This window comes from Bos mutus, chromosome 4 (genome assembly GCF_027580195.1).
Source record: "Bos mutus isolate GX-2022 chromosome 4, NWIPB_WYAK_1.1, whole genome shotgun sequence".
Taxonomy (NCBI): domain Eukaryota; kingdom Metazoa; phylum Chordata; class Mammalia; order Artiodactyla; family Bovidae; genus Bos; species Bos mutus.
In genome coordinates, this window is record NC_091620.1 from 51,497,506 (window position 1) to 51,512,886 (window position 15,381).

At 42.3% G+C, this 15,381-nt stretch overlaps 1 protein-coding gene across 2 annotated transcripts in view; it reads left to right on the plus strand.

The window, feature by feature from the left end:
* Window positions 1–15,381, plus strand: part of CREB5 (cAMP responsive element binding protein 5) — a 439,577-nt gene that overhangs the window by 164,376 nt on the left and 259,820 nt on the right. For both annotated transcript variants that reach the window (XM_070369471.1, XM_070369473.1), the window contains exon 5: window positions 6,933–7,105. In XM_070369471.1, coding sequence (XP_070225572.1) covers window positions 6,933–7,105 — 173 coding nt within the window. The remainder of the gene's footprint in view (window positions 1–6,932; window positions 7,106–15,381) is intronic.

Consider the following 15,381-nt stretch of genomic DNA (forward strand, 5'->3'; position numbering starts at 1 on the left):
GTCCACTAGATGGTTATCTCCATTTTAGAGATGAAGAAGGTATGGCTCCAAAAACTTAATAACGTGTCCCAGATGGTATAGTGCTGAAGCGAACTTGAGCTCGATGGCACTGCTCATGTTTTCTTTGTGTAATTTGTTCCTCCTTAGAATTCTCCAGGGATAAGTGACAAAACAGAATTAAAGGTACACGTCAAAGCTGGAGTTTTCACAGTGCCCTGTGCTCTCCTTTCCCTTCCTCTCCTGCAGAGGTTGCCTGAGATAATGTCTTATCTTTGTGGTCCATCCTGCACTTGCGACTATGCTAAGGAGAGAGAGGCAGCCTGCATGGCCCCTGTTCTCCTGCAACCCCAGCCATGCCTCATATAATTCCACGCTGTCTCCTTTGTCATGGAACAGCCCATCTTCTCAGTAGGATTCAAAATACTCATACCATTACAGCTCTCAAGAGCACCAGAAAGGAGTCAAGACCCTCTAGAGTCTCTCCAACACTTCCAGAGAGCCTAGATCTTCCAGAAGGTTAAAACCTTTGTTATTCTATCAAAGTCTCAGACATCTTTTGGATGCAGTTCATGGATGTTTACACTGGAGAAGTTCTGAAAGTCTTCCTAACTGCCTGGGCATCATTAAGATGCAGACAATTCTAAGATTGCACAACTCATCTTGTAAACGCGTGGCTTATAAAGTCTCCACACCTTGGCAGTTGGAAAGAATATAGATTTGAAGATAACACTTGGGGACTTTATGGGAATCAACATCATTTTGTCTGTATGCTCCAACCTTCACTTTCATTTGTGGTCCACCTCCCTTCATCCTGCACCACACCCTGAAATTATAGTTATTTGTAAGAGTGTGGACTTATGTTCATATACATCAGGTTGTTTTTTCAATATTGGTTTCCAAGCCCATGCATGTTGAACAATTACCACTCTACCTCAAACTCACTGACTATGCAATCAAGACTCATTATTACCCCAGTTCTCATCCCATTCACACACCCTTTATGTCTCAGAACAACAGTAAATGGAGAGCAAGGTATATTGCAGGACATAAGGAAAAGAAGAAGGCCAAGGACATGCAGAGAAATCTAAACTAAAGAGGGGGAAAATTTAGGTGAAAATGGTTTCTTCTGAGAAGCTTTTTCATCTTTGGTGTTTGTGAAATTTTATTTTGTTAGGTCTGTTCCCTCAATCATGATCTCTTGGGTCTGGTGGAAAGCTATAATTTTTGGAAAGCTCATTTCTGCAAAAACTTATGGTTATGGAGGAAAATCAATGTTTGTAAGTCCTTGAATCAAGTCTAAAAAGTCTGTGTGGATATGTAGTGTCTCATAAAATGTAACATAGAAAGACATGTAGAGTGGCAGAGCTGGAAAAGATCATGGGGACCATGTGAAGTCAAGGGGAGCTGAATGATTTATGCAGGTTATATGACTATAAGGAGGGGTAGAGAGACTGAACTGGAAGAGACCTCCTAACTGCTAAGGCAGTATATTTTCAAAATTATCACAGGTTACTAATTATTTGGAAGCATCTGAGCCAAATTATAAACCATGTATTGTGAGAGAATCTTAGCAAGAAGAGACCTTAGAGATCATTTAGTGCCATCTCCCTCAGGCTGTAAGAATCCTCTTGGTGACATCCTTTACAGATGTCCACTAGTCCCTACCAGCTTAAATCTGATGCTTAGAAGCTCAGTACTTTATAAGGCAACTTGTTTTGTCTTTGGTTATCCCTACATATTGGTAACTTTATCCCAACTAAAGGTCTTATTTCTATTTTTAAAGTGCCAGTCCAGAAGGAGTGCGTGTGGCCAGAGGGAAATGGAATGGTATTAGCAATGGTGTAGAGTTTTACTCTTTTTCTCATCTTAAAATTAGAATAGTAATGCCTATCTTACAGTGTCATTGTGTGGATTAGTGAAGTGAAGTGAAGTCGCTCAGTCATGTCTGACTCTGCGACCCCATGAACTGTAGCCCACCAGGCTCCTCCGTCCATGGGGTTCTCCAGGCAAGAATACTGGAGTGGGTTGCCATTTCCTTCTCCAGGGGATCTTCCCAACCCAGGGACTGAACCCAGGTCTCCTGCATTGCAGGCAGATGCTTTAACCTCTGAGCCACCATTGTGAGGATTAGAGGAGCAGTTTATAAAGTATCTAACATAATAGCTGCTTCAATAGGTACTCAAATTATAGTTATTGTTGGCGTTTATCATCTTGATCCCATTTTTTTTGAAATTATGCCCTCTGGAGCAACATAGACTATGTCTAATACCGCAAATATTTGAAGACAGTTAGCATGACCTCTAAGCCTTCTTTTCTTCAGACTAAATATTCCCTGATTCTTCTACCACTCTTCTGTGATGTATTTTGGATGCCTCCATTGCTTTCATTCCCGCCTATTTGTCAATTTCCCCCTTAAAATGTGGTGGCCAAATGTGGTCAGTCCGATGTACTCGACAGTGAAATAATTACTTCCCTTGATCTGGACTTTGCACTTGTCCTACAGCAACCTAGATTTATGTTAGCATTTTTGGAGGCCAGATCACACAGTTGGCTCCAGTAAAACCATGTTCTACTATCCAGAATGTTAGTGATGCCTCCCAATATTGTGTCAACGACAGATTTGACAAGCATGAATTTACATCTTCATCCAAGCTGTTGATAAAAATGTTGAACAAGGAAAGGGCAAAGGTTGAACCCCCAGATTCTTCCCTGTATATTGACATCCATCACTGATTGGTAACATTGTTTCACCAGCTCAGAGTCTATGCACCTATACTAACAAAAATAGCTCGGCGAGATACAGTCACTCTTTGTGTTTTTGAAATTGGATATTTAATTCATCTAAAGATAAAATGCCATTCTTTTATCGAGGAAGACAGGTTTTGAACCCATAATTAGGAAAATGTGAATTCAGAAAGTAATTTCATGTTTGAGTTACTATGTAATGCTGAAAGAAAAAAAATCATCTTCTCTTTATGCAAAATGATAATGCTTGGTTAAATTTGTTTATTTTTCCAAAATGTTTTGAAATTACTCTCTGGGTCTTGGGGGAGGAGGCTGGAGAATTTGCAGATTTCATATGTGGGGGAGAAAGGAGATTTTTGAAGAATAGCATAACTTTTAGGAGTTTTTTCCATCTCTGAAGGATATCACAGAGACAAAGAGATCTCTTTAAAAATGTTGGTGGGGATGTGTGTGAAGTATATTCCTGGTAGTCTTTTTTATTCTTTTTAATGATTCTCAGACAACATTCCTAGACTTTTTGAGGGGAAAGGTATTTCTCTCTCTCTCATTTAACATGCTTCACTCTGAATAAATCAAACCAATTTCTTTGTATCACGTTTCAAAAACTTTGAACAAAGGTTTTCTTGGTTTTCATGGTGAAGGTAAAGAATTATTATGGACATATCATTTGAGCCAAAGTGCTCAAAGACTTGAAGTTCATTTCTAAGTACTTTCCTTCAAGGGCTCATTCAGTGTCTTCTCAAAGACTTTGATTTCCAGTGTATGTTCCAGGTTTGTGGCTTTCTTCTTAATTCTGATCCTATTTCTCTAATATCTAACGTATCTTAACTTCTCTTATTGTGATCATACTTTGAGATTTTAAAGTAAACAGACAAGAGAGCTCACATTCTCAAAATTCACCCAGGAAATAAAAGATAAGATTTCATCATACTGAATATTTCAGGCATGTCATTTTATAGTTTACTCATTCTCTATAGTTTACTGTGTGCCTACCTTATGCTGGGCACTGATCTGGGCAACAGAGACTCAGTGTGGAGTAAAGTCAAATTTAGTCCCTTCTCTCATCTTGCTTATATTCTAGAGGGAGCAACAGATTTTAGTCAAATAATCAAAGACAATTGTGAACTTGTGTAAAGTGCCGTGAAGGAGGGGGAGATGGTGCTCATTCTTGGAGAGGTCAGGGAAGGCGTTCTCACGTGATGCTCAGTTTGTGATTTGAAGGTGCAGGTAGGGAAAGAGCACAGGTAGCAGAAACAGCATGTTCAGCCCTGTACCGACATATGGAGCAGGATGAGAGCAGGGAAATTCCTGCAGGTGGAGTGAATCACAGGGAGCGAGAGTGAAGGTGGTGTGAGATGAGCTGGGGAGGTCGGGAGGCTCTCATGCAGGCCTTGAAGATCATGCAGAGAGTGCTGTTAGGGTCTTCTGAACCATGAGAAGCCATCTAAGCAGCCTGGAGAGGGTGGGCAATGTAGAGGGATCTGTATGTTATGTGCTTGGTTTTGCCTTTTGAAAAGATGACTGTGGCTGTAGTATGGGAAGGAGGAGGAAAGGAAGTCAAAGTGAGTGACAGGGGCCTGGTTTGGAGAGCGCTTGTTGAACCCAGGAAAGAAGATGATGATGGTTGGGTAGAAGTTGGTGGAAGAAGAGACAGAAAGAGAAGAATGATGCTTGCATTGAATTTATGGTACTTGGGGACTCCACGTGGGGGTGATAGAAAAGAGATGCCAAAGGTAACTCAAAAAGGGTTTAGACATTTTATATTATTGTCATGAACTTAAAGAAGATTATTTTTAAAATCATATGGCTCTGTTGATAACTTTCACTAGCACAACAGAAATAATAAAATGAAAGTCAGAAATCCTTCTGTGCCTGAGATCTATTATTAACAAAATAGGTGACTGTGAACAAGATGAAAAATTTTGAATATCTTGAAGGATCTAAACAATGGAAAAATAATACTTGCAATGTTTACTTCATCACAACCTCACACTAAGACCTCGGAAAATGAGTTTGTTGAGGTTCACCTTTGAAAGAAATAATGATTATCTTTATTTTCAGTATTACTTTTCATTTGATTCTTTAGACCTCTAGATCCCATAAAAATAACTCAAGCATATCCCTGTGCTGCCACCCCAATACAAATCACTATTTCCTTTCATCTTACTTTAACCAACCACAATATTTTCCCATGTCAGAAAAATCTTCCAGTATATAACAGGAGCCTTTGGATCATGTGTGTGTATGTCTAAACCTGTTCATGCCTTTGGGACCCCCGACAACACAGTCAGCTCACAGTCTAAGCCAGGTGCCCAGTTGCCATCTGGACTCTGGACAGACTGTGTGGTCAGGATTTAGAAATCAGAAACCTGGGAAAGGTGCAAAGTGATGGACACAACCACCCCCGCCACCATATATGTTATCACCATCATTTAACACATAGTGCAGGAAATCCTGTTCTTTGCAGAAGAACTTCAAAGAACCACTTCCTGTTCTCCTGAGTACTGTTTATTTTCTTCTTTGCTAACCCCAAAGCACAGACAGATAGCTATTTTTCCTCTAGTAAATTGCTAGTGACACTCCATTTCTTTCCTGTCATCCTCAGCCCACTGTCCAACTGACCTCTCAGATTTCCATACCCTTCTAGGCTAAGGAGCTGTACTTGGATGTTTTCAGTGGCCCACTGACTTATGTAACTTTGTCCTGTACTTTCTTTTTCTTTACTAGGTTCTGAATTTCTCACATTTCAGCCCTCTTATGCCTCAGCGTGAATCCTCTCTTCTTGCCCCAGTGACATTCTTTTCTAAGCATTGACTTACATACACTATCACATGTGAAATAAATAACTAGCATAAGCTGCTGTATAGCACAGGAAGCCCAGCCTCGCACTCTGTGATGACCTAAAGAGTTGGGATGGCGGGAGGAGGGAGGCTCAACAGGGAGGGGATATATATATATATATATATATAAAATTATGACTGATTTGCATTGGTGCATGGCAGAGACCACTGTAACACTGTAAAGCAATTATCCTCCAATAAAAAAGAATAAGCACTGTCTTTTAAGCTAGCTTTATCATGCATATTTTACCTTGCATGCATGCTAAGTCATTTCAGTCACGTGCAACTCTTTGCGACCCTGTGGATTGTAGCCCTCCAGGCTCCTCTGTCCATGGGATTCTCCATGTAAGAATAGTGGAGTGGGTTTCCCTCTTCCAGGGGATCATCCCAACCCAGGGATCGAACCTGTGTCTCTTATGTCTCCTGAATTGGCAGGCAGGTTCTTTACCACTAGTGCCACCTGAGAAGCCCATACTTTACCTTACTTTTGAATTTTAAACAAAGAAGCTTTCACTCATGTCACCAGAAATAAAGACAGGATGTTAAGTCACTCAAGTGACTCGGTTGTGCCATTATTTTCTTCCCTACTTTATTCATGTATGTAGGTGTGTTTACTGAATGCCTACTGTGCTCCAGTCCCCATGGGATAGAGTCATGAACACAAACATTGTATGTTCTAGAGGAAAAGACAGTGAACAAGTAAACAGGTGAACAAGTGTTGTCAGTATTCCATGATTCAACCGAAGTATTAGAGATTTATCTTATGGGAAAACAATAGAGAGCTGTAACTCACTCTCATCACTGAACCCCAGACACCCTGTTGTCTTTCACCGTCAACATCCTCACTCCCTAGGTTGTTGAGCTTGGGTCATGCATGCTCAGATTATGATTGAGAAAAGTAGTTTCCTGGGGAAAAAAAAGAGGTGGTTACTCGTATAGGACTGAAAAATAAAAAATAACAAGTGTGCTTGTCATTCAAAGCAGGGTGCTGAATGGCTTTTCACTAAATCATAATGTTATGCACTTACCACAGAAATCATTTTCAAATGGAATATATATCACCCCGAGTCAGAGCAGATATGCACTAAACCTCACATGGGAGGTGGCAGGGTGATTAGTGAACTTCCAGGTATTTTCTTATGTGCCTTACTCTTAAGGCGAATAGTTATTTTTCATCTCCTTGAAGCTGTAAGTTATAACAAAATAAATGGACCCATGGCTTGCCAGAAGCCATAACTCTGTATTTAGTTGACATGACCAGATTCCCCAGTTTGGCCTTTGAAAGCCTGAGAGCAGAATAAAGCATTAACCTCTTCTGACCCTTTCCCCTCTGTCTTCTCTGGGCAGAATATCTCGATGCATAACCCTGTTGGTGGGGCCATGGCGGGGCCTGGAGCTCACCAGCTCGGCAGCGCCCGGATGCCCAACCATGACACCAGCGTTGTGATTCAGCAAGCCATGCCGTCACCCCAGTCCAGCTCTGTCATCACGCAGGCCCCTTCCACCAACCGCCAGATCGGGTAAGGAGATCTCCTCGGTTGTCTCTGGGTCCTGGCCAGAGCTCAGGGCAGCTTCTGGACTTTCTTCTGGTTTCTAGTCTGCAGGTTGGATAAGACAGAAGTTGGTTTTCCTCGCTGTGTGATACTGCCTAGAGCTCAGAGTGATGTTTTTGATGGGAGAAAGGTAGAGGGGGTCTCTGTTTGGTAGAAGCTCTTTGACCGTGGCTCTGAAGAGAAGAGCAAGTCGTTCTGTGTCATTGTTCCTTCAGAGAAGATTCTTGAACCTTAAAGTGACTGTGGGGAAACCCCTTGGATGTTGGGAGCAGAGTGTAGTTCTCAGGACAAATGCTTGAGGATGGTGGAGGGAAGTGTCACCCACCCAGCTTCCTCGCTAACAGAGTATGTGCCTCCATTCCTAAGACCAATGTCCAACACCCGTCTCTCTGGTATGTTTCCACAGTCCTCCTTCTCTCTGATGATTCTTCTTGCTTCTTTCCCTTGTTAATATTAATACCTTCTCATTAGCTCGCCTCTCTTTCTGCACTGGTTCATATTCAATCCTGGAGAAGACAAAACAAAGAAGGCAGACCCTATCCTTCTCATTTATGTAAAAAAGAAAATACTGAAGCATTGAGAAAAATAGGTAGAATGCTCCCAGATACTGTATCATGGCATGGCACAAGCACTGACTCCTGAGTATCATGTGATAGCTCTTGGTCCTTGTTACTCAGAGTGTGGTCTGAGGACTGGCAGCATGGGTATTACCCAGGAGCTTCTTAGAAATGCAAACTTCTGGCCCAGCTTCCTGCTCTCCAGAATGAGGATGGTGTGTCTTCTCTCCACCCTCACAAGAGTAATGTGAAAAGGAAATAAAAAATTTAAGAGTGCTTGGGATCTTAGGAAGAAAAAGTAGTAACTTAAGCCAAAGAGCTATGATAAATTTATGTTGCTGGATGCTGAGAACTCCTTGCTCCTTGTTCCTAGAATTCTCTGTTTAAAATAGGAATGGGAGCTTGCTGTATTTGGTGTGCATATCAGAATTTAGTTTGAATTTTCCACTGAATAGTAGATATGTAGAATAGTAGATTTTAAGAAAAAATTAGAAGCTATCTCACTCTTTGTCAGTATCTTTTCCCTTCCTTGTTTTAAAAGTGTATAAGAATTCCCCACCCAGAGGGAGCACTAGGGACAATGGCTTATCCCTCCTCAGAATACACTAGAAAGGGTACCTTGTCTCTCACATTTCTCAACTTATCAGGATGAGTTGTGACATATAAAGACAAATCTTAACAAGTGAGAGTTGTGGGTAATAACTATGTTGTGAGTTTGCCATGGGAACCTTTGGTTTCCCATTCAAGAAACAGAAAATTAATCTGGCCATTCGAATGCTTGGTTTTGTTGGAATAAGCCAGTGCTAAAGTTGCAAGTGTGTCTGTGAAAGAATCTTTTTTTTCTCAAATGTCTATGGGAGTAAATGCTTCTCCGTCCAAAGCAAGAACCTGTAATATACTAAGAAGGTGGGGTCATTAAAGACAGCATCTCAGTCTCAAGGGACTCCTTCACTCCAGTGGCTTGGCTTTGGGCAAACAATTCACAGCTAGGTGAGCTAATTATAATTATTTTATTTTTCTTTCAAGGGGAAAAAACATAAAATGTGCTAGATTTTATTAGCATTTTTACAGCATTCCTTCTCCCCTGGAGTTCTTCTGCCTCCTGCCCCCTAACTTCCCTCTTGGAGGCCCTTAGTTTTTGGCCATTGTTAGTACAATGGTGGTTTTTGTGAAACAATCTTTTAAGGGTTAGCACTAAATTCTAAGATGGGTGTTGACTCTGTCAATAATTTAGCCAGCTGGCCAGGGCTGCACAGTTGGATGACATTTCTAGGCTGTGTCACTGTGCCCTGTCAGGTGGGGGTATGTGCCATCTCCCGACCCACTCTGACTTCCCGTTTATTCCCAGTCCTGGGGTGTTATGTGTCTCTCCTGGTGTTTTCTAGGAGATAATTGTCACTTTCAGGACTCTGTCTCCTTGCCAAACTTGAGGGAGGCTGTTTCTTGCTTCAGATTCTTCCCTGTTGTGTTTGCCATGTTGATTCCAACCCCCACACCCCATCATTTCCATTTTTCTCCATGTGACCCATCTAAAACCTTGCCCGGATGATCATGGGGGCTCAGCAACCCATCTCACCAGTAGATTCAGAATGAAACTCTAGGTGGTAACATTTGGGGACGGCTGACTCTTTTATTTCTCTCAGCAAAGAGGAAATGAGTACTTATTTTAAAACATGAGTTCCCTCTGGAGACTGTGTCTTTAAATGAGCATTTGAAACTGCAGATAGTTTTCTTTCTTTTTTTTTTTTCCCCTCTGAGGCTGCACAGAACCATATTGTAGTAATATTCTGATTTTTATCACAACCTCAAATATTTAAGTGTCAAAATCTGGCCAAGCCACCTGCAAATGTTTGCCATGGCTACTGGCCAACAAAAACAGCAAACAGCAATGAAAGTCTTCATTCAGGCTCCGTGCTTAAGCTGCACCCAGCCAGAGAGGCTGGGACCCACCTGTGCCCACGCACAGGGCTTTTTTGCTGTGGCCAGTGGGCGTCTTCACAAATAGAACTTTGCGGGAGAGAGAGGGGGCCACCCATCTCCCGTTCCCCCCTTTTCTTCCCTTTGACTAGTGCTGGGTTTCTGTTGCCAATCCCACTTTTATTCTCCTTTCTGCCACCATCCCCCCTTCATGCTGTATTTAAACTTAGAGGTTTAAATGTATTGGGAGTGATATTGACATGAAGGACTGGAAATGGGAACAGTGCCTGCTCCTAAGGAAGATTTGTAGGACAGAGTGTAGGCATCCTTGTGAGCATTTGATTTTCATATTTTTGGAGCAGGCACTGAGTCAACGTAGGACCAAATGGGTGGAAATGCAAAAGTCTGAGATAGACAAATCACGTGGGCAAACTTCAGTCTGTCCTCTATCACCCCCTTCCATCGCCAATGCCCAGTTCTGTCCAAGTAGTGCTTTTTATCGCGATAGAAACTGGAGGTAAGTATAAATATCCCAAATTGCACTCGTGTGGTTAGGCAGGCTAGAAAAACACACAGTGTTGGAGAGTGTGGGAGGCATCCCCAAACTAGTGACTACTTGTGCTTAGTCAAACTGGCAGACACCCTGTCGAGAAGAGTGCCTTTGGCTGATTGATGGTAGCGTTTTAGGAGATAAGTTTTCCAGATGGAAAAAGAAAAAGAGGGAGCCATGGGGTGTGGGGGAGACAAGCGAGACAGAAAACAAGCATGTGTTAAATACAGATGAAATCGATTCTCCCTTGGACCAAATATGTGGCAGATTCCAAGCAGTATCTCTCCTCTAGTAATTTTTTTTTATTAGAGATCATGTAACAGGCTCATTAATTCAGGATCCAGTCTGCAACTCCTGAGAGCATGGTGGAAGAGCAGGTATCAGTAGTATAAATTCTCTCTCTCTAATTCTGTCTCTCTCTCTCTTTCCTCATATGAGAAATTTTTGTAGGAGCCAGCAATCAATTGAGAAGGTGGCTACAATTTTAATAGATCCTAGCTTTCCTTGGTGGCTCAGTGCTTAATAATCCGCCTGTCAAGCAGGAGACACAGGTTTGATCCCTGGATTAGGAAGATCTTCTAGAGAAGGAAATGGCAACCCACTCCAATAGTCTTGTCTGGGATAATCCCATGGACAGAGGAGTCTGGCAGGCTGCATTCCATGGGGTTGCAAAAGAGTTGGACATGACATAGCAACTGAACAACAGCAAATTCCTAGAGAAACCTATTTCTCTTTATGGACCAATGTTATTAGATAATTCATGCTTGGTAATTTTTTTAGGAAGACAATGAAAGTAATATGGAATGAGGTGATCTATAACAATGGATATCAGTACAGAGTTCTGACAGGTTGTGAGAAGCACTTCCAAAATAGTCCATAAAATTTCTTCCTGTATTCAGAATGTTCTATAGATTTAGTTCTCCCTGTGGAATTGGCAAATGCATAAGCTTGTTAGATTATTGGTAAAAAAATTATTTGCCAGTAATTGTTTACAGTGTAGATGTGATATATCTAACATCAGGATATACAAATGTTCCTACCGAGGCTGATATTTGAAAAGAAGATATCTGGTCTTTTCTGGAATATTCTAGTTAGGATATCAAGAAATTTGAAAATATGTTTGACAGCATGTATATATAAAACCTCTCTCTGATTTTATGCCAGTTTTAGTCTTGGCACATGTATCTTTCTAGGTATATTAGCTGTTTCATCATACACTCTGTTTGCATAAAGCTGTATTTAGGCAACGTAGATCTAAGATTTGGCCAGAAATTTATAGAAAATATAGCAAATCTTGTAAAAATAAAAAGGAACTGATACTCATCATAATACAATTGTATTTCTCTCACCCTTTCTGAGCTTTTTTTTAAAAAAAATAACAGTAATAAAAGAAGAGTTTATCACATCTCAGAACTTATTGATGTAAAAAACAATGCCACTTTGCCTGTTGGAGAAAGTCATGTGGTTTTTTGTACGAGTTGCTGTCGATGCTTGAGGTGTCCATTGAGATGGGAATGTTAATTGATTCAAGGATTTCTGTGTCTGTCTTTCTGAAAAAAGGGAAGGGAAAGGTCAGTAAATGATGCCATCACAAAAAGGCACTGCTTAAAGAAAACTTATGTGAAACATCAGCTTACAGTTGACTCATACTGTAAAGAATTTGCCTGCAGTGCAGGAGACCCGGGTTCAATCCCTGGGTTGGGAAGATCCCCTGGAGAAGGGAATGGCTACTCACTCCAGTATTCTTGCCTGGAAGAGTTCATGGACAGAGGAGCCTAGCAGGCTACAGTCCATGCGGTCACAAAGAATTGGACATGACTAAGCTACCAACACTTTCACATTTCACAGTGTGAGTATGCTTGTTCTGTATATGCATAGGTGTATACATCCATTATGAAGAGTTTTCTTAAACTCCACAGATCAACAGCATGAATTAGACTGTCACTGCCCACCGCAGGCCAGTGCTAGCAGGGCGCAGGCCAACCTTCTTCCTCCTGGATGCAGCAGCCAGCAGGTCCCGGCTTATCACTCCCTGCCCCCACACCCACACCCCTCTCCAGGACAGCTTGAAGCCTCCTTTAAGTAATTCAGACCCGAAGCCATTATTTCCTGCTTTGTGTGTTGCAGAATATCACAGCCATGAACATTGCTTTATTGTTAGAAAGTTGCTGGGTCTTTCACAGCCCCGAGAACATTTATGAGGCCCTTCAGGGGAATGCTTTCTGGGAGGGTTGACGGACTTAACCATATGGCTCCCGTTAAATCCTGTGCAGAGCCTTGAGAAATTACCTCTGACAAGAGGGCCAGCAGCTTTCTACTCAAAGAGTTTTATGTGTGGAACGAAACATTAAGTACTGATACTTGAGGAAATATAAGGTTTCTTAACATTCAAAAGTTGTAATACCACAAGGTATTGTGGCCAGATGAAGGGGGCAGAGCCAGGATGCCGGAGCACATGGCTACATCTTCCAAGAGGCAGAAAAGCAGCCCTGCTCTCCTCTCCTAGCCTGGCTCTTGCCTGTGATCCCTCAGGCCAGCTTTGTTGTGTCTTAATGTCTCAGTTCCTCACCTGGAACACAGCAAGGCAGATATCTTCGCTTAAACAATAGACGTCTACTTTCCACAGTTTTGGAGGCTGGAAAGTCCAAGGTCAAGATGCTGGCAGATTTGGTTCTCGGTGAGGGCCCTCTTCCTGACTCACAGATGACTGTCATCTCACTGTGTGCTCACCTGATCGCTTCTCGTTGTATACAGAGAGAGAGAGAGACAGGCAGATTGACAGAGAGCGGAGAGGGCTTCCCTGATAGCTCAGTTGGTAAAGAATCCACCAGCCATGCGCAAGACCCTGGTTCGATTCCTGGGTCGGGAAGATCCACTGGAGAAGGGATAGGCTACCCACTCCAGTATTCTTGGGCTTCCCTTGTGGCTCAGTTGGTAAAGAATCTATTTGCAATGTGGGAGATGTGGGTTCAATCCCTGGGTTAGGAAGATCCCCTGGAGAAGGGAACAGCTACCCACTCTAGTATTCTCGCCTGGAGATTTCCATGGACTATATAGTCCATGAGACAGCAAAGAGTTGGATACAACTGAGTGACTTTCATTTCTTCACTTCAGAGAGAGGAGAAAGAGACAGAGAGTGAGACCTCTGGTATCTCTTCCTCTTCTTAGGACACTAATCCCGTTATAGGGACTCATGACCTCATTCAAACCTAATTACCTGAAAAGGCCTCACCCCTAACCATCACATGGAGTTAAAGCTTCAATATATGAATTTGGTGGAGAAGGGAATGGCAATCTACTCCAGTATTCTTGCCTGGAGAACTCTATGGACAGAGAGTAGCCTGGTGGGCTACAGCCCATGGGTTTGCAAAGAGTCAGATATGACTGAGCGACTAAAACAACATATGAATTTGGAGGAAGACACATTCAGTTTGTAAAAGCTAGTCTTCTTGGGAAAGAAAATTGAAAGTCACACTTTAGTGGCTCAAGCTATTTGTTAGAGAAGTTTGGGATTAGCAGGCTAATACTAAAGAGAAGAAAGGGAGCTAACATTTATCCAGCATCATCTATGTGCAGAGCACTGATTTATCTTTGTGTGTTGCTTTCCATCATTCTCCAAGAGTCTGGAGAGGCAGACATTATTTGCTCCAGTTTTACTGCTCAAGGAAGAGAAGTAACTTATCCGAAGTCACTCAGCCAGTGAGATGAGCAGAGTTTTGAGTGTGGTTCTGTTGGACTTCAAAGCACATGCTTTCCCTGTGCTCCTGCCTATAGCAGTCCCAGTGCCATGAGAGGTACATGAGCATGTCTGACCATTTGGGAGAGTCATCTACCCACATGAGTTGGTTAATGCTTAGTCTCTGGTTACAGTGTGAAGTGCTTCCTTCACATACCTACAGGCTGGTCAAGGGCGGAGGTAGACACACTGAGTTTCCAGCAGCTGCTTAAGTCCTTCAGGAGAAAAATACAGGAGTTCCCTGGCCCTCAGAAAGGGAGTTTGTAGGTTGTGAGACAACATGGATACAGAGAGAGAGAACCTGACCTGGGAGATCTCTTGGCCAAATCCTCTCACTTTTAAGAAAACCAGATTCCTGCCTAAGAGTGGCTGTCCTTTCTCCAACCACTTGGTTGCTTTACATTTGGCTTCATGGTTTATAGGAAGAACCTGTCCCCTGACCAGATGAAGTGTGACTTCCAGGCTATTCTGATTCCTGTGTGGATAAGTGACTTTGCCTGTGACTTCTTATTGGGGGAGAGTCTCATTTCTGGATCTTATAAACAGAAGCCCTGCTCACAGAGTTCCAGAACCTTCCACATAAGTGTCTCTGTGTGTTTTGACTGTCTCCTCCCATTTTTAGAACAGCTAGGCACACCAATGAGTCACCACACAAAGAGCTGACTCTTTGGAAAAGATCCTGATGCTGGGAAAGATTGAAAGCAGGAGGAGAAGGGAATAACAGAGGATGAGATGGTTGGATGGCATCATCAACTCAAGGGACATGAGTTTAAACAAACTCCAGGAGATAGTGAAGGACAAGGAAGCCAGTATGCTGCAGTCCATGGGGTCAAAAAGAGTGGGACATGACTTAGCAACTGAACAACAAGGCACAGGTCTGCTTCTAGAGCAACTAGCCCAGGATCATTCAGTCTGTGTCTGTTGTAAATCTAGACACTTGTTCTTCTGTGTGGCATATTGAAAAGATGTGCCTGGAAAAGACAAGCTTACTCAGAGCCAAACCAAGTCAGGTTAGAGGGGAGTCTTGCAAAAGTATTGACCACAGGTCAGAGGTCATGGGTTTAGGCTCTGCCAGTCAAAAAACTTTATAACCTTGGCCAAGTACGCAATTGCCCTGGGCCCCCTTCCTTCATCTACACTTTAAAAGCTGATTACAAGTCACTCTCAGCAACACAGTCCTCATTCATTCCTTCTTTTCTGTCTCAAATTTCTTCTCTCTTTTGGTTTGCTTTCCTCTAGGAGCTGAGTTTGGGGTTCTTGATTATCTGAGTTTCAGGAGGCATTCTCATACTCATGAGTGTAAAAACAGAATAGGGATTGGGAAGGTTTGGGAAGGGGAGACCAGTGTAGTCAAAAGAAGTGTCCTAACATATGAAGACAGAGACACTTGACTTCCAGGTCCAACTCCTAGGTGAATCACAACAAATTTATAATTCTGTTACATGGAGATTTTACACCCATTTTACAACTGAGTAAAGTGAGG